This window comes from Chrysemys picta, chromosome 1 (assembly GCF_011386835.1).
Source record: "Chrysemys picta bellii isolate R12L10 chromosome 1, ASM1138683v2, whole genome shotgun sequence".
Lineage (NCBI taxonomy): Eukaryota > Metazoa > Chordata > Testudines > Emydidae > Chrysemys > Chrysemys picta.
Window position 1 is genome coordinate 74,058,080 of NC_088791.1, and position 26,660 is coordinate 74,084,739.

The 26,660-nt window shown below is 42.7% G+C and overlaps 1 protein-coding gene across 2 annotated transcripts in view; it reads right to left on the minus strand.

Annotated features, from left to right (window-relative positions):
* Positions 1 to 26,255, minus strand: part of LIN7A (lin-7 homolog A, crumbs cell polarity complex component) — a 72,452-nt gene extending 46,197 nt beyond the window's left edge. Inside the window, exons 1-2 of one of the 2 annotated variants that reach the window (XM_024104988.3) lie at positions 25,923 to 26,046; positions 1,078 to 1,218 (exon numbers count right to left, since the gene is read on the minus strand). Coding sequence is in view for 1 of the 2 variants with exons in the window: in XM_042850835.2 (XP_042706769.1) it covers positions 25,923 to 25,965 (43 nt within the window). In the remaining variant the exon portion in view is untranslated. Of the gene's footprint in view, positions 1 to 1,077; positions 1,219 to 25,922 lie in introns of both variants that reach the window. The other variant, XM_042850835.2, reaches the window with a different exon arrangement.
* Positions 26,256 to 26,660: the final 405 nt, after the last annotated feature.

Sequence of the window (26,660 nt, forward strand, 5' to 3'; positions counted from 1 at the left end):
TGAATCCTTCAGTACTGACATTACATGCATATTTATCAATTACAAGTACTCTTTTCTAAAAACAGATACCAGTGTAAGCAGATAATATACAGTAGTACGTTTAAAACAGTTAGAAATGTATAACTGCTTCCTTCTGCATTAAAGAGAACAGCACCAAAGAGGTATGGGGCATGCTTTCAAAGACTGAGTTAAAATTAGTCCTTATATAAGTCCATCTGGTATGATAATGGATAAGGAAAGAATTTAATCTTTTCTTTGTACAAACCTGGAAATATATACTAATATTTTCTTCAAGAATTGTTTTGCCTGTTGCTAGACGAAGGCTTCTCTAGTGATTAGAGCACTGGCCCAGGGCTCTGAAGAGCCAAGTTCAATTCCCTGCTCTGCCGTGTACTTCCTGGATGACTGTGGGAAAGTCACTCAGTATCTCTGCCTTGGTTCCTCATCTGTAAAATTGGGATAAAAGCACTTCCCTACTTCACAAGGATGTTGTGAGGATAAATATATTAAAGATTGTGAGATGTTCAAATAATGTGGTGATGGGGGCCGTATAAGCATGATAGGTAGTGATTTGTTCCATGTATTACTTGATGGAGGCTATCCACTGATCAAGGGAGGGAGCTGAGTCAGTCCACTTAGTTAAAATACATTTATTTGCAAGAATTAACTGAAACAAGCAGCTGTAAGGGATGAATTCTAACCAGTGAAAGCTGTAGCATAGGTAGGGCTCAGACATTTTTACTACCATGTCATGGAAGCCTACGTTACAACTTCTGCTGCAGGAGCTGCACTGGAGGTGAATTACAGCCACAAAATTTGCTGAAGTAGATGAAGCCTGGCAACATTGTAATGTTGTCTTGATTGTCTGGTCATTCCCATTGCCTCTAATGTAGACTTATTTTCATTTCTACCCATGCCATCACTAGCCAATTATACCAAAATACTAAAAATATCATAGTGTAGTCATATAGTGACTAAGGGAATATACAATGCTACATGCATGCAAAATATTTGAGGCATTTTAAATGTGATTTAGCTGCGTTTAAAAATAAAATCTTTATAATGAATGGAAATTACCTTAAATAACCCTCCTTCCCCATGATAAAGATTGTAGTGTTTGTGACTGGGAGATTACACTAATTGAAACAATTCTTAGAATCCTCGTCTTGCAGTTTAGCTCTTCTGAGCAGATGTCCTATCTGGCACAGACATGAGAAGCTATTTAGAAATGGGGAAAGGATGGCTTCAGATGAGTGGTTTAAAGTATATTTTTTAATATTCATAATAATAGTTTTGTTATTTGCATTTTTAACTATCTTTCTCACAATGAAATACCTTCAAAAATGGCTCTTTACCAGATTCATAATTCTGACATTTCCCATTCAAACTGAGAGGTTCACAGTTAGTTAATTTTTAAACTTCTAGTCCTTAGTCCTTGGCCCCAGCTTCAGGGGCTCTGCTCTATGCAGACAGTACAAAGCAGATGAAGGGCTGCATCTTAGAATTGCCCAATACTCTTTGCTGGCATAACAGTTCTGATTGGACCTCTGCAGTTGCCAGAGCTTAGAAAAGCCCTTCAGCTGCTCTAAATTACAAGGGGGGTTTGTTTTGTGTGTGTGTGTGTTTTTTTTTTTTTTTACCCTGGTTAACCCAGTTTAGAGCTTCCTTCCTAGTCTTCCTCCCAAAATATACTGAGCAGAAGCGCAGTGCAGTTGCTGGCTGATCCCCCACTATTTTATTCCCACTTAGCTGTTCTACCTCTAGTTCTGTGGATTCTCTGCTTCTACCCATGTTCACTATGGTCCTGACTCCCACTGACATCAATGTTCTTTTGGCACCCTGATTCGGTAAAGTAACCCTATTCTTAAAGCAAATGCTTAATTAGCTCTAGGCATGTCATTTTCCTATTGAAATCAATGGGTTTTAAGTATAGGCTTAAAGATAAGCATGTGCTTAAGTGCCTTCCTGAACTGGTGCCTGGATCATTCACAGTATGATTAATTGCATTTAGAAGTAGGACAAGCTTGCATTTAGTATTGCAATATATTGCAAAGAGAGGAACATGGTAGTACAAATGACAAATTCATGCTCTCTGATGTGAAAGCAACAGGAGGTGAGTGCGTGAATTCCTAGGCAAAACTGAGTGCCAAGTTGTCATTTGCTGAAGTGGGCATCTCCCATTTTCTGATAGAGAAGTTGCCCATGAATAAACGCAAATTCAGGCAGCACCTCATGAAAATGCTAATAAAGCAAAGCTTGTGATTGTTCTTAAACTAAATAACGAAAACTACCAACGGTATTAACTTTACCAGTTGATGATATGCTGCCTATTATTTGTATTATCGTAGCACCTAGGAGTCCCAGTCACGGGCCAGGACTCCATTATGCAAATTGTGGGAGGTATTACTTTTCACTATCTTGCTTACCATAACAAAAGTCATGAGTACTTTACTTTCTCCATGCTTTACTAGGGGAGTATAATACAGAATGTGTATGTAGATGGTGCTCCTGTGGGGGTTTTCAAACCATAGCCACTATACCTGGTTTTCTTGAGTCAGACCTTCACCATGTGGGTACTTAAAGTTGTGTTTGTAGTAATAAAGAATCCAGATGCAAATTAGAAAGACAGTATAAGCTTTATTAAGGAATGTAATTCAACTGCAGGAGCAGGAGAGCTAGGGCTTTATTCTCCCACTGTGAGATAGGCTAGGAATATTGCTTACAAGGTATTGACTTTGCTGGGAGTTACACAGGCTCTGCGGTGAGAGAATAGGGCCCCAGACACTAATCTAAGCTGCAGAGAACAAGTTGAGAGTGATCTTCACAGACCCTCAGTCATATAATCATCTCTATCAAGGATATTAAGTTCTAAGCATTACTTTATCAGGACAAAATTGTCCATTGCTGATCAGTGATCATGAAGGCAGGATACTTCCTGCCTAGCAATTTCTCAGAACTGTAAACCCCGCCACTGAAACCCAAAGTAAACCTTTCTGCTGATAACACATATACTTTATTTCAATATTTTATTTCTCATACTTTAAAACTCAAGATGTTCACTAGTTGAGCAAATGCAATTTTAACTATATAAGCATTATTGCACACTATTTGTTTTTCTAAAATGAAAGTCTAAGAAATACATATGTATACTTATTTCAAAAGATGAAACTCAAAGTCTTAGATGCTGTTGTAAGCTACAGTAAAAATTGAAGCATGACTGTCTGGGGTTTTGGGATGCTGAAAACAGTAAATTATTTACCCTTTGGCCCCAGGAGTTGGAAGATTTCCCAAGACTAGTAGCAAGTAAATAAATGATACCATTTAATTTATTGTTTCTGACACGAGCAAGTAATATAGCACTGGGAGTTTCCATTTGCAGGTAACATAAGGAAATTCCAGTGCTCAGAAAATATAATGAGAGACTATCAAGGTCCCTATTACAAAGACATTTTTAAAAAAATTATATAACTTTCCATGTTCCCAAATTCATCCAATGCTGTAAAATAGATGTAGTGATCCAAGCTGTTGCATTGATGTATTATCTCTCGATCATATTTCTTAACAATGTGCTGCGTCCCTTCCCTTATCACTGCTGGGCCCAGTGCTCTGACTCCATTTGGTAGTGACTTTAGGGATAATTTTCATGACAGAAGAATATATGAAGCAATAAATAGCTTGGAGGAGGATTAAATCCCAAAGTGAAAATGAGGAATGTGCTCATGGCCATATCTGTTTGTTACAAGCAGACACCTTTGTCATGAGCGTTATTCTTGTTTCATAAGACAAAACAAGATTCAACACACACTATAAAATATAGGCATGAAGGTAAAATATTACCTCATGAGGGTTTGAAACATTGTACAGCTTTCCAGTGATACGCCTGTTGAGGTGAGGCTTGGATAAACACCCGCTCTAAGGCAGGTTCAACAAGCGTGAAGTTCATCCCTGCATAAGGGCTCAAGTGGAGCATAGGCTTTGTGCTGGTCCTCTGGACAGGGAGAATTTCACCCAACGTGGAATAACTGCTTGAGGGCAGAGTTAAAATGTGAATAATAGTTCCAAGGAGTGAGGAAGAAGTGATGTGACTGGCAGCTATGAAGATTTCAAAGTTAGTTGTGAGAAGTTAACATGTGGGGTGAAATCCTGCCCCTATTGAACTTAATGGGAACACTCCTCTTGTTTTCAATAGGGCCAGAATTTCCCTTTGGGGTTCTTTTCTTGACCAAATCTTCCTTTTGCTGTGTAATTATTCTAAGGAATTAGGTCTGTTTGTTATGAAGAATGGGCAATGAAGTGTTCTCATAATATTTTTTCACATATTTGTAGAAAGTGTAAATTAATTAATTAAAAATCCATTGAAATTGTGAAACTATTTTTAAATCAGTTTAAAGCTACATTTATATTCTATAATAAAGGAAATTAAACTCAGTCTTCTCTCTTTACTATTTCTAATTCATCCCTTTCATCAGCCAGGGAACCAGATTATTTTTTTAAACAAAAGCCTTCCAATAATAATCCCTTTGATCACAATTCCATTTGATAGAAACTTAGATTTCAATCAAATCAGCATGAATTTGTCTTCATTCCACTCACTGATCTTCCATTGAGATCAATGGGAGTTTTGTTTGAAGACTGGGGATGAATGATTACTTGATATTTTATGTTGAACATACCATAAAAGGAACATCTGTTTATTCTTTCCCTTTTGGACCTAATGCTCATCTTACATTTTTATTTTTACCAACACCTCTTTATACTTCTCTCTTCTATCTAAGCAATGATCTCTACTCTCCCCCCATTCTATTTAACATTCTGTTCACTTCTCCTCTCTTCTCATCATTGAACTCACATGCAGCACTTGAGGAAATAATGTTTCAGCATGGTGGGTCACATTATCAGTGAAACACAGATAATGGTGAGGTGGCTGCAGATGGAACATTATATCAACAGTGTGCATTGAAAAGGAACATTGTTTTCAGAAAAATTCTCATCTAATGTAATATTTTTATATTTTTATATTTTTTCATTTGAACGCAGTTTCGTTTGCATTCCTGGGGACCATAAGCAGGCTATTATAATGTTACTGTACAGACATAAAGAAAGAGAGAGAAATCACTAGAACATGGAGCTAGTATGATTTCATACTGTGATTAAAAACTGGAACATTACCATGCAGTATTAAATGAAGTAGAATTATGCAGACATAACCATGTAGCATAATACAGTTGTAAAGGCAGGTCATTTTGCTTGTTTATCACTGTCCTTCGGTCCCTATGTTTAGTCTCACTTCTTTCAAATGGTATAATTATATATCATTCTCCCCTGCTGTCTCTTTATTCAAAACTAATGTCATTAAACACAATTTAGATAGATCTGCCTGAAATTAATCTGTTGACTATTTTAAACATAAATATTATTTCCAGTATTTTGCATTTCAGATCACTTTAGCCCCAAAACAACAACCAAACCCAGATGCTATGAGAAATAAGGATCCTAGATACTCCAACACTGATAGACATGTCACAGTTCTGTTAGCAGTTTGTAAGGTAAATTCTAGCTTTCATTGGAGTATATATAATAGCTGTAACTGATGGCAGAATTTGGCAAGGTTTGTCTTAATTCTAACTCAGGAGATCCAGGAAATTCAGCAATTCATAGAAATGCCAGGATACTTGATTTTAGCATTCTGAATCATTTTGTGTTCAAGAGTGACTGTAACTGTCAGTGTTTAGTGATACAAAATTTCAGTAACTCTTGGAATGCAAGATATATACACTGGAGGTAAGAGCTGTACTACATTAATTAATGTATAGTCTTCCAATCCTGTGCTTATCTGGAGATCGCACAGTTATAACCTGCAGCCCCCTGAACAATTTTTACCCATTGGCATAAGACTCTTTTTGACTAGTAATGACAGTGTTCTGTGAAGTTAGTTTTGGTTCAAGCAGTAATTGCTTATATAGGCAATATATGGGTTTTTTTTTCACCAGCTGGTCTGGAATCATCTTGCTGGACTGCTCGCAATAAGGAAATATAAAAATTTCTTGTAGACTAACAAGGTTTTGGATAGTAGACTCCCCACCTTTCTGAGACACATTTTGTCTTTCTGCTGCCACGCTCACTTTAGGTATGAAAAAATTCATTGGAGGTGAAACTGTATTATTTATCAGAAAGAAGAAATATATAAAATAAACACAAAGTGCCATTTGGGATGTCACTGCAATTAATAGTAAGAATACACAGTTTGTCTCTGACATTTCAAAAAACAGTTATTTAAAAAGCTCACCAAGGCAGAGTAGAAATACACCCAGGGCAGTGTAAATGGGAGAGTTTCAGCTAATATGTTGTTTGAAAATCTGAGGAGACTTGGGCATGTCACTCTCCCTCATTCAAGTGTGTCTAAAGATTTTATCTAGGCAGAAGGTGAAGAGTTTCAATCAAATAAATCCTTGTATAACTTCACAGTTCATCTTGATCTCCTACTCTTCTAATTAAGTGTAGTTATTTCTGTAATATTCAGTTTGGGATGAATTTCAGTGTTTACTTCTGAAAATCCTTGGTATTAGTAGAACCCTGCTGTCATTTGCTACTTTGTATTTCATTACACTTCCTTCTATGATGTCATACACCAGACAGCCCAATTTACTTTCATTCTTGTGTGTAGTTCCTTACTTACTCACAGAATAGTGTTCTCTCCTGTTCCAGTAATTCTCTTTAATTTACTGATTAAAATTGAGAGTTTAGAAGAATGGAGAAAGTGAGGAATCTTTTTGTGCCATTTTTGTTTTTAAAGTGTACAAAATTTCATGCTAACTACTCATCTTAGAGGTATACCTCACTGTCGTAAATTGGGCATAATGGTGCGCAGGGAGCAACAATTTAATCAGTTAAAATCCAGTAATGTTATCCAGGCCTTTATGGTACATTTTTATACTGCATCTATAATATATACATATATCTTTGAAGTCTACTCAAAATAATTATAGTTAAAACCAATGTTAATGTTGTATTACTTTGGTTTAAATAAATGATCTGGTAATCATTACAGGTCTAATGCAAGAGCACTTTTACATTCCAACAACTGAATATTGCTACAGCTACTCATGCATATCTTTTTTTCAAGTGGTCTAGGTAAATGGCCACTGGCCCCACCATATTTGACAATACTCACATGTGACAAGAACTTCATTATTAGCAGGTAGGACATCACTTTTAAAAATTAAAGGTACATCTACACTGCACGCTCCTTTTGGCAGCGCATAGAGTACATACACTGCATGCTCCACTAGTATGGGTATAAACAGCAGTGTAGACAGTGTGGCACTGCTAGGTGAGTAGAGCAACCCTGAACCCTGTGTGTGTGTGACATTTTGGGTATCATCCATAGGCGTGTGCACGGGGTGTGCCCAGGCACACCCTAATGCAGGGGTGGGCAAATGGCTCCACTCCTCGGCGTGGCAAGCCGCGGGGTCCGCGCTCCTGGGCCGGAGCGCAGCAAGCCTCCCCCCCGCTTCCCTGGAGCCATGCCGCCGCATGTGCAACGCTCTGGGGGCTGGGGCTCCGCAGGGAGTCAGACATGCTCCCCCCTCCCCTGGAGCCATGCCACCGCACACGCAGCGCTCTGGGGGCCGGGGCTCCACAGGGAGTCAGACATGCTCCCCCTCCCCTGGAGCCATGCTGCCACGCGCGCAGCGCTCTGGGGGCCGGGGCTGCGCGCTCCCGTGGGGCAGCGTTTGGCTCCGCGGGGAGGCTAGGAGTCTCATCTCATGGTAAGAGGTCTGGGGCCAGGGGGGTTGGATAAGGGGTGGGGGCAGTCAGGGGACAGGGTAGGTTGGATAGGGGGTGGGATCCCGGAGGGGGGGGTGGTTAGGGTTGGGGGGCTCTGTGGAGGGGGCAGTCAGGGAGCGGGGGGGGGGGTTGGAAGTGGCATGGGAGTCCCGGGGCCTCTCAGGGGGCGGCGGGGGGGTGGATAGGGGTCAGGGCAGTCAGGGAACAGGGAGCAAGGAGGGTCCTGGGGGGGCAGTTAGTGGGGGGGTGTTGTCTCTGGAGGGGGTGGTCAGGGGACAAGGAGCTGGGGGGGTTGGATGAGTCAGGAGTTCTGGGGGGCCTGTCAGGGGGTGGGGAGCAGTTGAATAGGCGTGGGAGTCCCGGGAATCTGTCTGGGGGCGGGGGTGTGGATAAGGGTCGGGGCAGTCAGGGGACAGGTAGGGGGTAGGGTCCTATGGGGGCAGTCAGGGGACAAGGAGCAGGGAGGCTTAGGTAGGAGGTGGAGTCCTGGGGGGCAGTTAGGGGCAGGGGTCCCAGGAGGGGGTAGTCAGGCGGGGACAATGAGCGGGGGGGGGTTGGAGGTTCTGAGGGGGGAAGTCAGGTGGCGGGAAGTAGGAGAGAGTGGATGGGGCAGGACTAGGGCAGGGCTCTCTGGGTGCACACCCTAATGAAATGGGCTGCGCACGCCTATGGTATCATCCAGATCTCTAAGGGGTTCCTTTCACTGCCTTCTTGTAGCTTTGGGTGTTTTAATTCTATGCTGCTATTGCTCAGAGTCCTGACACCAACCCACAAGTCTCACCCTCGCTTCTACCAGCCTAGTTACTCCTTTCAGGGTGATCCCAACATAAAAACATAAGAATACCCATACTAGGTCAGACCAATGGTCCATCTAGCCCAGTATCCTGTCTTCCAACAGGGGCCAATGCCAGATGTTTCAAAGGGAATGAATAGAACATGGCATTATCAAGTGATCCATCCCGTCATCTAGTCTCAGCATCTGGCAATCAGAGGCTCAGAGAGACCGGGTTGCATCCCTGACCATGTTGGCTAATACCACTGATGGACCTATCATCCATGAACTTTCCTAATTTTTTTTTGAACCCCACTATAATTTTGGCCTTCAAAACATCTCCTAGCAACGAGTTTCACAGGTTGACTGTGCATTGTGTGAAGAAGTACTTCCTTTTGTTTGTTTTAAATCAGCTGCCTATTAATTTTTACTGGTTCTTGTGTTAAGAAATGGGGTAAATAACACTTCCTTATTCACTTTCTCCAAATTCAGAGAAGAAATATTAGGAAAAAACAAACACATGCAAGTCAGACAGAAAATAAACATAAAGACGCAACTTCAAGCTTTACACTTATATATTAGGTAAATTCTCTTTCCTTATACACGTGACCTATTGTGTTTGAACAGTTTTCCAGTGTGCCCCATCATAGATGGGATCCAACATTTCAGGGACAGTTTCCTGTTTAGAGGCTGCCCATCACTTTCTAGAAAGCCTTCACTTCAAAGCCCTTCTCTTTTAAGGGTTTGCACTGTTTTTGTTGGTTTTCCCCCCTTTCTGTCAGACTATGGTGATTCATCGTTACTCATAATGGAGAAAATTCCCTCTTGACTTGGTAGCTGGGGTGTCTCAGTGGCTTCCTATTAACTGTAATGGTCAATCATTTGTCTTTTCCTGGGTTGAAACATGGATCATTACTTGCATCTGGTTTTGTCTTAACACCTAGCTTGGAATGCACTCCTCCCAGCTGTGAGGTATATTTGAAATTGTAGCTTAGGTCATAGACAAAGTATTCTATATAAATAAATATATAACCATAGTCTGTATACATATCTCGTAATGGCCATCAAGTTCAAAACATTACATGCTTTCCTAAAAGACCTTACTCCACATATTTTTATACACAACGTTGCATACAACTAGCTGATTCAAATGCTTACTCTTTGGGGTTAAGAGCCCCTATTCTCCCCTAGGGGGGTCTGGACCCTGATTGTCACAGTATATACCCTATGCCAGTAGTTCTCAACCAGAGGTCTGGGGCCCCCTAAGGGGCCTTGAGCAGGTTTCAGGGGGAACTCCAAGTAGAGCCAGCATTAGACTCGCTGGGGCCCAGGGCAGAAAGCCAAAGCCCCACAGCATGGGACTGAAGCTGAGGTCCCTGAGCCCCGCCACCCACGGCTGAAGCTGAAGCTTGAGCAATGTAGCTTCATGGTGGCTCCTGCTTGCTACTGCCTAATGCCAGCCCTGGCTTTTATATGCAGAAAACCAGTTATTGTGGCAGAGGTGGGCCGTGGAATTTTTATAGCATGTTTGGGGCTGGGGGGAGACCTCAGAAAGAAAAAGCTCTGCCCTACGCGGCTCTCTACACACCCAAGCAGTGCCTCCTTCCGTGTCCCACTGCTGGAGTCTTTCCCTGCTGCAGGGGGAAGATCTAGCAATGGGGAAAGGTTCTGGCAGCGGGGGGAACAGCAGGGAAAAGTTCTGGCAGCTCCCTGAAATGCAGAAAGGCTTTTCTGTGCTATAGGCAGCTGTCGAAGTCTTTCACTGACACATGTAGCAATGCACTGTGGTGTGGGAGCAGTCTGCTTTTCACTGCAGCGTGTAGCTACCCACCTTATACCCCGTTGCAAGTAATGTGCATTGTAGACATACCCTGAAGCTGCTTATAATAAATCATTTTAAGCAAGCAGTTTAGCAAATGCTTGTCGGTCTTTTCTTAATGTGTGAAAAAATCCAACCATGCAATAGAGTTGGATGAGCTGTATCTGTCTCACTTAGCCCATTATAGTGGTATATGAATCCCTAAGTGTGTGGGACTTCCTACGTGCTTGCTATCACGGACGGGGTCAAGCTCCTTCTGCTGGATGCTCATCAGGCTGCTGTGTTTGGATCCATACACTGGATCCTACAGGTTTCTAAGCCAGTAATTTAAGCACACCCTCCCCAGAGCTCCAGCCTCGTGCGTACTGCTGTTTTACAGTTTAACCTTTTGGGGTCATGTGACAGTTACAATATTGCCAATCTTAAGAGCTCAGCGATCATGAGCTGAACCCCAAATATCATGACATTTTTTAAAAAGCCTATATTGTGGATTTTGGACTGTGTTTTGATTTTGAATTCCCCCTGCCCGTGCCCAGCATGTCACAATTAACGTTGCTCACTCTCCCAGATGCGTCAGCAGGCTGGGTGCTGCACTGTTTCATTTGCAAAGAGTAAAGCTGAATGAAGGTTAAGTTGAGACAAGTGAAATTTTGTTAAACCATGTGCTCTGCTCTGTCTGCGTGGTTGAGTTGCTTCTAGTCTCTCTCCACATTCTTTGTTTTCGTCAGGGCCGCCTGGAGGAGGGGGGGTGCAAGTGGGGCAATTTGCCCCCGGCCCTGGAGGGGCCCCTACGAGACTATAGTATTCTATAGTATTGCAACTTTTTTTTATGGAAGGGGCCCCCGAAATTGCTTTGCCCCAGGCCCCCTGAATACTCTGGGCAGCCCTGGTTTTCCTGGTGTCCCATCAATAACAGTCTCTCCAGGGAAGAAACATGGGCCTCTAACTCCAGTTCAACTGATCATGATACCTCTTTATTATTTTACAAACATTTTAACATACAATGTTGATATAAACAAATAATTGACACCCAAACTCCTGTTCCGTGTCCCTTCTGTCAGAGGTTGCTAACACAGAGCCAAGTTGGAGTCTCATTTTAACCACAGATTCAGCTAGTTACATATTTCTTTGAGACAGTTTGGTCTCATCAACAGATGACCACACCAGGAGTAACTGATCTCTGTCTCCCTGTCACCATAATCTAGTAAACTCTCTCTGTGGAGTTGCCTCCCTCCCTGTCTGGATGGTTCTCTGGATGGTTCCCTGTGTCTCCATTCTGTGATGATCTCTAGTTTCTGGCTGGGTGTTGTCCGCTGGCTCACGTCTCCTGTTCCTTGGGATCACTTGTCCCTCTTGTGTAATCACCTTCTATGATCTGCTTGCCACTGCAACCCTGATTACTCCTTTAGTGTCTAATGGCTGGATCCTCACAGAAGTACCTGTCTCCAGGGCCGACAGATCCTTGGCTGACCTTTCATACTCCATACTTCATACGCCTGCTTTCTCTGATTGCTGACCATCTCCTTTGCAGTGTCTCCATCCTTCTGGCTGCAACAGGTCTCCCCTCATTGGTGAAATGGTTTTGATCCTTTGTACCATCACTGCCTGCACTGAACAGCATATTCCTGCATGCCAAGATGCTAACAAAGGGTCTGAACTAGGGGTCTGCTTTGGTCTAATTTTAAACCCCTGGATAGATACATTGAGGGCACTGATGTACATTTCTGCCCCTGTACTTCATGAGCAGGGGTGTGGAGGCAAGAGTGCGACCTGGAAGAGCTGGAGCAGCCACTCTGGCATCTGGGATTGGGCTGTGGAGTAGGAACTGAGCAAGCGGGGCCTCTTTCCCTCCTGACTGCAGAGCATCCTCTGAACCAACAGGTGCCAATACCAGGCCTGGTCGGGGGACACTTGGCAGCAGATCAGCACAGAGGGAGCCGGGAACACTGCACCCATGACTGGGCAGGGAAGTGTGGGGATCAGAGCTGCTGGGAGCCTGGGTCACAGCCAAAGATAGGAGATGTCAAGAGCTGGGAAGCTGGGCTGTCTGGACCATGGAGCCCCCTGCAGAGAATAGGAACCAGGCACAGGTAGGAGGAGATGGGGACCGGTGACAGGCTCTGTGGGGAGTCTGTCCCTATCTTCCTCCCATCTCCCTCCGCACTCCCCTCCCACCCTGTGCTTCCCACTGTATACACTTCAGCCACCCCCCATTCAAAGTGACCTCTTACTCTACCTCTGAATAACACAGTTGGCACACTCTGATAAAAGACTATTCAACCCGAGCCAAGCCCCGATGTGTGCTATACAAATTACACCTGATCCAAACCCATCACTGGTTCAGGTTGGGATGGATGATATTATCAAAAAGGGGGAATGTGGACTGAGGCTAGGGAGTAAGAGGCATCCCTGGGGAACAAGCATCATTCTCCCACTGGTCCTATGAAGACTTCCCAGGAACAGCAATGGGCCTAAGGCTTTTACCCTTATTTTGGAGGAAATATGTCCCAAGAGTTATCTTTTTTTTCTGATTTGACCTTTAAGACCATGAGATGAGTGGGGCAGGGAACTTAAAACAGAGCTGTATAAACCTGAGAAACTCAAGTGAATAAGCTGACTTTATATTTAAATAGTTTTATAATTTGGAGCCCACAAAACTGAGGAAATAGTAAACTGCTTTGCCAGTTTCCCTGCAGTCCTTGTAATTCAGCTGGTTTCTGACCTGCAACGCCATTTGCTATTGTAGTTTAGGGTCTGTCTTAAGCAGAGTCTGCATTGGAAACTGGACAAAACCACACTAGAGACTAGGCTGAGGTCAATAAATGCACTCGCTGAGCAGGATTTGAACCCAGATAAAAGGCTGGTGCATTAACCCACCCATAACTCTCTGCTTGCTTAATAAAACAAAAATTGCCTTATGAAATTTGAACCTATGGTGAAATCCATTAAAACCCGTGGAGGAATTAAAGAAAACTAGAGCAGTGTGGGGGGAGGAACATGTCTGTACCAAGACAAGCAGTAAGAAGAAAAACTATTTCTAACTGTGATGTATCTTTCTTTCAGCTGAATTCCACTCCATTACCCACCTAACCTGCTAAGTAAAGGACGTAACAAGTGATACGCCCCGCATCTAGATCACAAAAAAGTAGCACATACAGTATAACTGTGCATGTTGCCGCACTGGTATTCAATAGTGTGTTTTTTAGCTATGGTCAGACAGATTTTTCTTGGGGAAGGGGGGAAAAGGAAGGAAATGAACCACCAACAGGTGTTTCACAAAGGGTGATGAGGTTAGTTCACAGATACTAATTCTCCTTCACAACAGGCTCTGTGTTTGAGCTAGAGCCACTACTCTCGGTTTCTTCTTTGCTGGTGTGTCATTATTAGAGTCTCCTGCTGTCTGCTCCTTAGTTCTTATCTCTTCAAGTAATCTTGATCGTAAAGCTCTTTTATTGTTCATACCAGAAAAGGGAGGAAGAGATGGCGGTGGGCCAACAGTGGAGATAAACAGCTTCACGTTATTTCTAGCATTATAATTTTAATTTCTTCACTGGATGTTCCATAAGCCTCCTCCCCATAGAGGCAGCAGAGATCGGATGACTTTATTATGTATGACAAACGATGCAATAAGTCATTATGCATGAATACATAATGGCACTGTTTCTCTGTTGGAACAAGTAATGAGAAGGTTAATCTTCTGTCTTTCTAAATTCACCTTTTTTCATTTTAGTTGACTCCAGCACTGAACTTTGTAGACTAATTCCCTGTGGCAGCTGACTAGGGAGATGCAACTTCACAGAGAAACACAATCTTCAGAAAGTATATATGAGAAATATTGTAACGGCAAGATTAGTGTAATGGAAGCAACATCCCTTGTTAATATACCCCAGTGTAAATAGACATTGCAGGCAGTGCTAGTGTACAACAATGATTGACATGGCCAAATATACCACTTTTTTACTTTTAATTTCCAAGCCTATGACTTTCCAAACAACAAAATGAATTGAAATTAGGGTTCTTTGTGCATTATTGTGATCAGAGGATGGGGCGATGACTTTCCGGATTTGCTGCTGCAAGCTGAAAACAAACTTTGAAATGGAAAGCTCCCTTCCTGTTGTACAGCGAATATAGGTAATGTCAATACAAACTACAGCTGTGGGGTCTGCTTGATTCTGATAGATTTTGGAAGTGGAAGGGGAGGGGGTACAATTTATTTCAAATTGTAGCCTGATTTAACAGAACATCATTTATGAGATGTGGAACAAACAAAACCTGAGATATTGTGGCATGGTTTCATTGTTAGGAAGCAAAAGGTGATGTATACATTAGTATAAGCTCCATAGCCATTGCTATTATGATACAAAACTGGCAGCATGGCAGGAAATGGTGATGGGGCAGGGATGCTCAACTGACTCTCTTCCTAATTACTATTCTTTGTAGGATCATAGATTTTTAGGGCCAGATCACCTAGTCTGACCTCCTACAAATCACAGGCCATAGAATTCCATACAGTTACTCCTGTATTCCTCCAAATAACTTGTTCGACTACAGCACATTTTCAATTTGTTTTGAAAGCATGAATAGATGATGGATTTCAGAAGGTTAAGACAGCTGCCAAAGGACTAATATAGGCCCCAATCAGCTATCTGATTTATGCATGTGGACCTCTGTGCCGGTGCTGGAGCTCTTTGATTACAGAGGACTCCATACAGGCCGATGTGCAGGACTGATACCTTAAAATATAAATAATGTTTCTTCTTTTTTTTTTTTTTTTTTTTTTTACATGATATGGTTGAGGAAGATAACAAAAGAGCCAGGGTCCTGAAGGATAAATGCTTACCCTAATGGATTTATCAAAAGGAGCTTCCACAGTAAAGTTGAAGCAACTTTGATTCAGCAGAAATAAAGAGAGTGCCCATTTGAGAAATGCTGGTCCGTGTACTTAAATCCATCCCTGTTTAGGACAGCACTTAAGTGTGTGCTTAATTTAAAGCATATGCTTGGGATTTCAGTACATGCTTAAAGTGCTTTTCTGAATAAATATTCTTTCCTGAATTGCTTCTTATGATCTTCATGTATAATGAACTGCTAAAGAGACTGAAGTTAGACTTTCTTTTCCAGAGTCTGAATCTCTAGCAAATGTCTGATTACAACTCTAGGTAAAAGAAGATTAAATCAGCTCAGATTAACTTTGTTTGTAAATGTTTGTGTATTTTAAAGTATATTAGTATTTTAAAAGTGCCAAATATGTGTGAAGTCTCATGAAACACAAATTATCTGTACTTTAGAGAAGATAGATAAATTTAGGAATTGCCACTTAAGTGGGGTCAGAACACTATCTGCTTAAACTTGTTTTTCTCTTGACTTTTCATCTTACAATTAATGATGGTTCTATGAACTGACTTAAATTGGTGGCTTCACATTTTATTAATATTTCAAATCATATTGCCTTTTTATCTGCCAAGAGCATTCTTTACATTTGACTAGCATAGCTCAACTAAAAGTGTATATCTTTGTGGGCTTGCATAAATATCATAACTGTTAAAGAGAGGTATGCATGTACATATTTTTGTGATGGTTAATTAAAAGAACATATCTGCACAAAGCCAAGGACTTTATTATCTGTCACATTTCTTATTTCCTCTGATAATTTCATTAGAGGACTGCCTAGCCCAGTAGCACATGTAAGCTGAAAAGACAAGACATATATTCAAACAAATCATTTACTTGATATGTCATTAAATACCTGATCCTGCCCTCTTTAGTCAGGCAAAAGACCCACTAACTTCAGTGTGAATGAGGCATGTAGGATACTAGGATTGGGCATAGGGCTTTGTTTATAAAACACATTGTCAAAAGGGAAGGAATATATAATATAGCATGACTTGTGTTTCCTAAGCATTAACATACCAATCCTGTAACTTGTTACATGTGATGGACTCCTGCACCTGCTCAGAGCCCCATTGGGGATTAGGGATGAAAATAATGTTTTAAAAAAGTAAATGTTTAAACTATTAAAATTTTACTGGTTAAACATTTAACTGTTAGGCTCTGCTGCCGCTCTGAACGTCTGGGGTCCCGACTGCCAGCGGCCCCCAGGCCTGGGGTCCCAGCAGCCGCTGCGCGCATGGGGCTCTGCTGCCACCCCGTGGAAAGCCCTGGGCGTAGGGGCCCCCAGCAGCCGGGACGGGGGTGGGGGAAGGGGATCAGCAGCCAGGATCTCGGGGGACAGTAGCCAGGAATGAAGGGGATGGGGGGACGCGGCAGCCGGGACTCATGGTGCTGGCTGGCAGCAGGGTCCCGCAGCAGAGTTTAAATGTTAACCAGAATATCTTACCGATAAGACTGATGCTTATTGGTTAATCGGTTAACTGGTTAACATTTTACATCCCTATTGGGATCAACAAGTTTCAGGATCCCGACCAATGTAACAAATGAGGAGTAGAATACGTTATTGGTAACCTAAATTCTGTTCAGATTCAGGATCTTCCAGTATAAATTCAAATAAACTAAAATTATGTCTAGGCATTATTATTGAATTGCTACAAGTACCAACACTGTGCTAGGTGTTTACAGACCAGGAGTAAGGCAAGATCCTTGCAGTAATAAGTGTTTGCTGTGAATATTGTCCGTCTTGTTTTGGCAATCATATGCCTAACATGCTCAACAAACATTTCCTTAACATGAACAAAGCCACTGCAGAACAATGTGGCATGACTAGTCTTGTGTTCAAAAATTACACTTGACTGGGATTCAAGATATCCCTTTCCAAGTCACAGAAGTGACTTACACCAAATTCCACCAAAACTCTGTATGTTCGTTGTGTGTTACATATAGACACACATTTATGAAGGACATTCATATTTAAGGCCAGATTGTGCCTGGATGATAGTCTGATGCACAAGGACGAAGTGGAGAGAAGGAGCTGTTACTCCTTTCTGGTCACTGTACAGTTGCCAGGTCCATTTACAACCCCTGAGGTGTCAGGGATTGCTCTCTCCTAGAGGCCTCAGGGCAGAAGCCACCTCAGTGAGGACAGGAAAGAGAGAGAAAGAAGCAGGACCATGATCCAGTGAAACTGGTGGACTGCAGATTGGAACACAGACTCCTCAGGTAGACACAGTCCCTCTCAGAGCTCCCTGGGGGAGTGGATCCCCATACCTACCCATAATTCAGGGCTGTGCCTGACAGATGCAGTTGAGTTCCTCATGTGCATTTAACTTTTTAGAATAGTAACATTATTTTGACATTTCTTATAAAAATCCAAGCTCCCATATTAAAGGTATAAATATAGGAGCTATAAGACTTTAGGAAGCATTACTAAACTATGTGCATAATTAAAGAAATTTGTTATCAATGCTGCATGAACGCTTCAGTTGCATAAATCTGTAGAAAGCATACTCATTCATAATCCAAAATGCACTAAACCAAGCGGCTTACCCTAAATCCATCTCTTCAGAAAAACATCCAGTAAAAAAAAAATCAAACACAGTGACAAAAAAACAAATTATTTCAGTCTGTGACTACATGTCTTTCTGTTGCAATACTACAGAATCAAATACAGACCAAACCCTCAGATTAAAAAAAATCTTAACGGAATGAGTGATTTTTATTTTTAATATATCATTATTTTGTATATCATCATCATACAGGATATCCAACTGCAAATTTGTGGCACTTGAAAAGTATTTTCATTGCTCTCAGATGCTACAATGACGGGTGCTATAAAATCTCTGAGATGGACAGATATATTAGATAGATATTGGGTGATATTCATGCCCATGCAGAGGGACAGCACAACCACTCCAACCCTATTTTAATGGCTTAAGTGGGATTTAAGTGATGCTTGGCCTTATGCTGGGTCTCTGTAGTAGGGTCAAGCTCTCCTACCTTATGAATTAGACTTTGTATTAATTATATTTTTTCAGAACAAATATAAATTATATTAAGACTTACAGTCCAGAATAATGGCATATTGCCAATTTCCATGAAAATTATATCAATGATATGTATTTACCACACACAGATGTGTGTGTGTGGTGGGGAACCAAACCCACTTAAGTAGGCTAACAAAAAAGAAGGATGAACAGAAAAATAATATAGAGAAGGATGTACACAGACCTATAAAAGAATGGTGTTCTATCTGGCTGGAATGGAGGTTTATTTTATAACTATCAACAGAGCATTGCCATAGCTGCTTATATTAGAAGCTCTAATGCTAATTTCAGATCTTTTCTTATTCTTCTGTATCTCTTCTAAATAGAATGCTGTATAGGACAACTTTTCCAATGTGTTTTGGCACATCAATTTCATTTGAAAGTTATTTGTTTGAATTAATAGAGAATAAATGGAGTTTAGTTATGCAGTGTAGTTTAACAGCAAGAGGTCTTTCTAGTTTCCTAGCATAGATTTCAGAGCAGTAGAAATTAGGTTGTCAATAAGTTTGGGTTATTTTAAGGTTATGTTCATATGTATTAATGCCTGAATGATTTTAAATTAAATCCATCTCAGATTGTTCCCCATTGACCTACTGCACAGCCAGCAGTTATGACCTTGGGTGAAGCTTCATAAACAACTGTAGTATCAGTTCTTTATGTGCAAAAAATTCAGCAGTCTTTCCTTCAATCTGCAAGCACTTAAGGAAGTGTTCGGTAAATACTAACTATATGCAAATAAGAAAGTAATCAGGATGTGGGGTGGTAGGACAGATGAAGACATAGGCTAGTGGTACCCTCTCCCTGGAAATATATTTTTCATGACAATCTAGCTCATAACCATGAGTCAGTTCAAAACAATTTAAATATCTAATTGACTAGACATCAAGATGGTCTCTTGAAAAGTGATCTTTCATAACTTGCCATTTGCTTGGTCCTGTGCAAAACCCACAATGAAAAAGATCAGGGAACATGTTGGTGCAATGTTCTGAGTAAATAGTGGCCACAGCAGACTAAGTTCAGCTTCAGAGTGAAGAGTACAAATAAAATTTCAAATAAGTTAAGCTTTTTGAAAAATAGTATTTTAAAATGTTCAGTGAAGTATAACGGTTCAGATAAAGTGAAAGGTGAAAATTCATCTTCTATTATTGACAGATACAATGATATCTGCCTATAAGTGAGGGACCCCAGGTGCAGACTCGTGAGCTTGGTACATGAGAAACATAGGAATTGAAGGGTTTCAGAGTAGCAGCCGTGTTAGTCTGTATCCGCAAAAAGAAGAACAGGAGTACTTGTGGCACCTTAGAGACTAACAAATTTATTAGAGCATAAGCTTTCGTGGACTACAGCCCACTTCTTTGTTAGTCTCTAAGGTGCCACAAGTACTCCTGTTCTTCTTTTTATAGGAATTGAAATCTCAGACAATACAATGGCCCTGACAAGAAATATTTGAGAGAGAGAGAGAGAGAGAGAGAAATAAAATGCCCACACATTTTAACTTAAAATTAAGGTTGTTTAAATGCATTTTCTCTCAATGCAATCAATAAACATTAACCTTCAGACCAATGTCTTTTTAAATCTCTTGAAAATTTCCCTGGGATGGAAAAATGGTTTCCAGCTCACCTCTATGGCCAATGAGGATGATTGATAGAGTGACATAAGTGGTACTGAGTGGGGGATGTAAGGTTGGTGGGGTGGGAAGAGGGGAGGTGTTTAGTCTGAGGGGCATATAGTTTAGGGTGACCAGACAGCAAGTGTGAAAAATCGGGACAGGGAGTGGGGGGTAATAGGAGCCTATATAAGAAAAAGACCCAAAAATCGGGATTGTCCCTATAAAATCGGGACATCTGGTCACCCTAATATAGTTTGGGGGGGCATAGGCTTGTTGGGTAATTGGTAGGGGAAGTATGGTGGGGAGAGTGACATGAGGATGCTGAGATGTCTGGGTCTCGGAAAACCCATCCTCTGACAAGCGGGATTTCTCTATGTTGGGAAGTCCTTGCATATGTTCTGTGAGGAGACTACCACAGGAAAACCCCTGTCTGTAACAGACAGGCCCAGACACTCAGGCTGGCCACAGTTTGATAGTGGCAGAAAGACTGTAGTCCTTTCTCTTCAAATTTTGGGGACCATCCATTGACTTGGGGAGGGCAAAAATCCTTCTTGATGTTCCCCCAAAGAAGGAAGACAAGAGGGGGGAGAGAGTTCAGTCTGATCCTCCCCCAACAGCAGACAATTGGAGAAAAAGAGGTGAATGCCACCCTAAAGACTCTAAGGGTACATGAGGAGTCCTAAGTAGAGGTTTATTTGGAAGGTATGATTGGCTTATGGGGATCCAAGGGCATGGAGCTGGGGAGCCCATGCATTTTAGAGACAAGCCTTAGGGATCCCTAGCAAAGAGGGCTTTTCTGGTGAGCTGAGTGGAAGTCTGGTGGAAGCATAGGGAGGGGGCATTGAGTGGATCTGCACTGTAGCAGGAGGCATGGTGCAGCAGGAAAAGAACCATGGAGGCAGCAGGTCTCTGGTAGAAGAGGTCATGGGAAAATAGTGTTCTGTTTGGAAGGCCTGGGTTTGAGGTGATCATGACGGGGAGTAGGGCTATAGTGAGGGAGTGGAGGCAGGTAAGGAGTAGGGCCCTGAAAGTAGGGGATGTTAGGCCATAGTGTAACAGGGCTGTAGCAGTGAGGCACTGGGGAGTGAGTCTGCTTCCCAACCCCACATCTCAGTAGCACATTCTTACAGTCCAGATTAAACAAAGATTGCAGAACAATCAAACTTTAAAAGATTAAATTCTAACTGTTAACCTAAGCCTCCTTTATGGTTATCTCCATGTTCTCTGTTTCTCCCAACCCTCAAGCTCCGGCTTGCTGCAAGTCACTATAGAATCACAGGGCTAGAAGGGACCACCAGGGTCATCTAGTCTAACCCCGTGCCAAGATTCATGATTTGTTGTATCTAAACTATCCAAGACAGATGGCTATCCAGTCTCTTTTTGAAAACCTCCAGTGAAGGAGCTTCTACAACTTCCCTAGGTAGTTTGTTTTATTTTCCTACTGTTCTTACAGTTAGGAAGTTATTCCTGAGATTTAATCTAAATCTGTGATGCTGTAGTTTGAACCCATTGCCTCTTCTCCTGCCCTCTCTGGCAAAAGAGAACAATTTTTCTCCATTTTTTTAATGGCAGGATTTCAGGCATCTGAAGATGGCTATCATGTCCCCCCTTAATTTCCTCTTTTCCAAACTAAACATACCCAGTTCCTTCAGCCTTTACTCATACGGCTTTCATTCCATCCCTTTGATCATCTTTGTTGCTCACCTCTGGATCCTTTCCAGTTTCTTTACATTCTTTCTATACAGTGCTGACCAAAATTGGACACAGTCCTCCAGCTGAGGCCCAACCAGCGCCAAGTAGAGTGGTACAATCACCTCTTGTGACTTGCATGCTATGCCTCCGTTAATGCAACCCAAAACTGCATTTGCTTTTTTTGCAAGAGCATCGCATTGTTGACTCATGTTGAGGTTATGATCCACCACAACTCCCAAATCGTTCTCTGCAATGATGCTGCCAAGCTAGTTCTCCCCCATTCTGTATTTGTGTGTTTGGATTTTCTTCCCTAAGTTTAGCACCTTACATTTGTCTTTGTTTAATTTCATTTTGTTGTCAGTAGCCCAGTTCTCCAATTTATCAAGATACTTTTGCATTTTAGTTCTATCCTCCAAAGTGTTTGCTACCTCCCATAGCTTTGTGTCATCCGCAAATTTAATCAGTAGGCTCTCTATTCCTACATCCAGGTCATTAATAAAGATGTTAAATAACACCAGACCCCGAACAGATCCCTATGGACCCCACTTGAGACCTCCTTCTAATCTGACATCATTCCATTAATATTACTCTTTGTTTGCTGCTGTTTAACCAATTATGTATCCACTTAAGGGTAAGTCTACTGAATCTGTATTTCTCCAGCTTACTTATGAGAATGTCATGTGGGACTGTGTCAAAAGCCTTGCAAATTCCAGATATATTATGTCCACCGCATTCCACTATGCATCACAGGCTTTTTCCCCTCCCAAATCTCTTGAACACTTGTAACCCTGCCCCCAACCTCACCCTCCCCCATAGCAGTGGTTCTCAACCTTTCCAGATTACTGTACCCCTTTCAGGAGTCTGATTTGTCTTGTGTACCCACAAGTTTTACCTCATTTTAAAACTATTTGCTTACAAAATCAGACATAAAAATACAAAACTGTCACTGCACACTATTACTGAAAAATTCTCATTTTTATATAATTATAAAATAAATAAACTGGAATATGAATATTGTACTTACATTTCAGTGTATAGTATATAGAGCAGTATAAACAAGTCATTGTCTGTATGAAATTTTCGTTTGTACTGACTTCGTTAGTGCTTTTTATGTAGCCTGTTGTAAAACTAAGCAAATAGCCAGATGAGTTGATGCACCCTTTGGAAAACCTCTGAGTACCCAGGGGGGGTATGCATACCCACTGCTGCACCAGCCCTAGTAGCTGTGTCACATCACATTCCTTCCCCAGGACATATGCTGTCTCCCACCCAGTCACATACAGTGCTCAGACTAAAGGGAGATGTCTGTGAGATGAAACTGTGATTAAAATTTCCATTATATTGGAAAGTTGCTCTACATATTAGAGTCCTGCAGACACAGACAGTTGTGCAGGTAGATAGAGACATGCTGACAGGAATTAAGGAAGTTAATTCTTGTCCTTTAGACAGAAGTAATCTTCCAGAATTAAATCGGCTTCCAATCATTCACACAAAAATTACAGTCACTTTTAAATTTTGTTTTATTTTAATGTATGTATTTCTCATTTATCTGTGACAGGGTTTGAAAAACAAAACTGTGCATATGAAGTTTTTGTGTGTGTGTGTGTGTGTGATATGACACATTCCAGGACAGTAATGAAGATTTTACATCTGTATATTATCTACATAGGGCTAGATTTCACCATTTAGACACTGCTCCCATGGGCTCCACCATGATAATTCCCTCACCACGATCACTTGAACCACTACACGCTTTCAAGGAATGCACTTTAGTCTCCTGGCTGCACTGACTTCTCTATGGGAGAGCACGGAGCCGGTGCAGGTCTATGGTATTTTCCAGAGTGGACTGTGTCTTGACCTTAGCTGGGCTGAGGCAGACTCAGGAGGAGCCCAGCTCCTTCTATTTTGATAAAAGCAAAGGGAGCGCTTCTCTTCCTTGATTTGAGAAATCCTGCTGCCCCAGAGATTCCCCTCTTCCCTGGCTGGTAAGGGGAAAACTCAAGTGAAAACATCTGGAGGCACTGGGCCTAGGTGAGATGTTTCTGTGGCTCTCAGCCTTCTGAAGAACTGAAGCAGCAGCAGCAGCCCCTGAAAGGTGACTGTGTCCCCACTGAAGAAGTGGCCTTCTTTGGGACATGAACACTTTGGATATATTCCTTTTCCTTGTTGCATGCAATCACCTTGTGCTGATGCAACTCTGCATCCCAACTACATTAAGTGAGTCCTTCTCCTATTTTCATCTACTTCAGTCACCAGGTAAGAAGAGGGCATTTTTGGCCCTCAACTTGCACCTCTATAAAAGTGCCAGGCACATTCTAGCCCATATCTAGTGGAATCTTAATTATGACTAATGGGGAGAGAGAGAGAGAGAGTGTTTAAAAAAACCCCATAGTTTTAATAATGAACAGGAATGCAATTGGATAATAATATTGAAATACTAATAATTCTCTTTGCATTTTAATGGATTGCCATCTGTTCAACCCTTTACCAAGAAATAGATTTGTCCTGCTTAATGCAAACGATTTTGGGATGAAACTGTACATTACACAGTAGATTTCTAAGCACTTTGGAGAAACATGTATTCTCCTTAACTTACTGCATGCCAGTACTTTATTTTAGTAATAACTTCATTTTGTCCTTTCTTTTGTCTGAATATCTTATTAAAACAATCCACCTAATGCATAATAAAGTCGTGATGGGCACCACAAGAGCTGCTATGCTCTCAATTAGGTTCCAGCAAAGTAACCCTAGTGTCCTCTAAATTAAAATCTCAAACTGAATTCATCAGGTTTCTTTCCCATTGAATTTACAGCAGGAAGCTCTGTGCCTCACGTTTTGAGTCCATCTTAATCTTCTAGAAAGAGTATTTTTAAAACGAAGGCACTGGCCTAAATCATTCTCTACAAAGTAAAGGATTTACAAATTGCTCGGAGGCTAAGATACACAGGATGCAGATTAAAAAAAATTGTCCTAACACTTAAGAGTCCTGTCCAGGGAGCTTGTTTGATCTCTTAAACAAGAACTCATAAAAAAGAAAAAGCCAAACAAATAATAAATCAAGTTATTTTTCCCCTCTGTAATAAACAAGTATTCCTAGGGTATCTTATTAGGATTACAAATGTACTTTCAATGGTATCAATTTAGAAATAGTTTCTTATTGTCACCTAATCAGGTTGGGTGGGAGATCTAATTTTACAGCCTTGTGGCAGAAGTTTAAATTTAGCATAGCCTCAAGCTTTCTGCACCCCCTCTTTCTCTCTTTTGTAATGGACTGTACAAAGAGAAGGATAAAAAGGTGCTGCTGTCATAGTCTGGAGGGTGGAAAAAATTTATCAGTGTTGTCATCAATGCCAGGGGCAACTAGCTGTCTTCAGGAATAGGAACAAGCTGCTCTATATGGAAGCAGTATTAATAATAGCAAATATGGCAAATTGCAGCTCCCTCCCATTCTCCTTCCCCCCCCCCCCAAAAAAAAATTCAGATTTTTCACATGGCTGAGATTCTTTTGCTTAGATCGGAGCCCTTTTCTTAGAGGTGTTAGCTACTGGGAAAGTGAAGCCACCACAAAGCTAATAACTAGAAATGCATCTATATGCCAAACAGCAACTCTGTCACTATACTTGAGATGCCAGTATAGGAACATACTTCAAAAGCAATGCACTAGAGATGCTAGTATAGCAAGATGCTGTACCAGAGAGCAAGTTAGCAGAGAAAAGCTAGTGAAGAAAAGAGGCAAAGCAAGATCTTAGAGCTACATGGAGAGATTCTGGTGTTGCAACATATTAGCCCGCACTATCCTAGATTTGTAATATACTAATCCCCTTCCCGCCGGTACTGTGGTGATCCCTGCCCCGGCTGTCTCCTCAGGATGCCAGCCCTACCCCAGTCTCCAAAACGTTTCTCCCCCCCGAAGAAAGTTTGGTCTCTTTGCTTTCCTCCCTCCCCTTTCATCTTACAGCCACCTGCAGTCCGAACTGCCATGGGAGGCAGCGCCCCCCCCCCCCCCAATCCCGCAGCCTGCCCACTGCCCTGTTCTCCGGCAAGAGGCACCAAGCATGCAGCACAGGTATGGCCAGGGGCCTCCTGCGGCTTTGGGGGGGCTCCTCCCCGGGACCAGGGTGGGATACAGGCAGGGGCTTCTCCGCGGCAGCCAGAAGCAGCAGGCTGTGCCGGGGACGGGTCTCCAACAGACACCAGCCTCTTCTCTGCAGCCTACTGTGGTGACTCTCCGCATCCCGGGCGCCTGAAATCCCCGCCAGAGCCGCTGCCCTGGAGCGGGCTAGGGGCGGCAGCAGCTGCGCTTACCTCTGTCCAATGTGAGCGGCTGGACCACTGTCAGCGTCGCCATGTCTGCGGCTGCAGCCGGAGTGACGCTCCGCTTCGGGAGCGGCGTGCCGGGAGACGAGGCGGAGGAGGGGACAGGGAGGGCGCTGAGGAGGTGGGTGGCGCTGGGGAGGGGGCTAGGAGTTGGCCGGGGATGCTGGAGGTTGCTCTGTGGCGAGGAGGAGCGCTAGCCACATGTAGGCAGGCGGAGCGAACTCCGCGCTGGCCGGGCGCCAGGGATGTGCGTGTGCCGCCGCTGGCTCCCCGGGCGCCCAGCCTGTGGAGTCCAGATGTGCGCAGCAGCCGCCCAGCGCCGCCTGGTTCTCTGGCCGGCCTGGGGGCGCTCCCGCAAGGGCCGGTGCCGGGGCGAGCCCCGCCCCCGGGTACCTTCCGCAGCCTTGGCGTTGGGAAACTTTGTATTGCACAGCCTGGGCAGGGGGAGCCCCTGGGGGGGAGCACCGACTAGCTGGAGATGTGGCAATGGCGGGGGAGTGGGAGCCAGGTTCAAGCCACGGGGAGGGAAGAGACGCCAGCTGCAGCCAAGGCTAGGGAGGGGGGGGGGGGGAAGGAGGAAGCAGCATCCAGCTGCTGCCCGAAATGTAGCCTTCCCCTTCTGCCACCCCCTGACGTCAGCAGCGAAGTGTGGGCTCTGAGAGAGGGCGGGGGGTTGCCCTGCGTCTGTGGGGGGAGGCCAAGGGGTGGGGTGCTGATGGGGAGAGT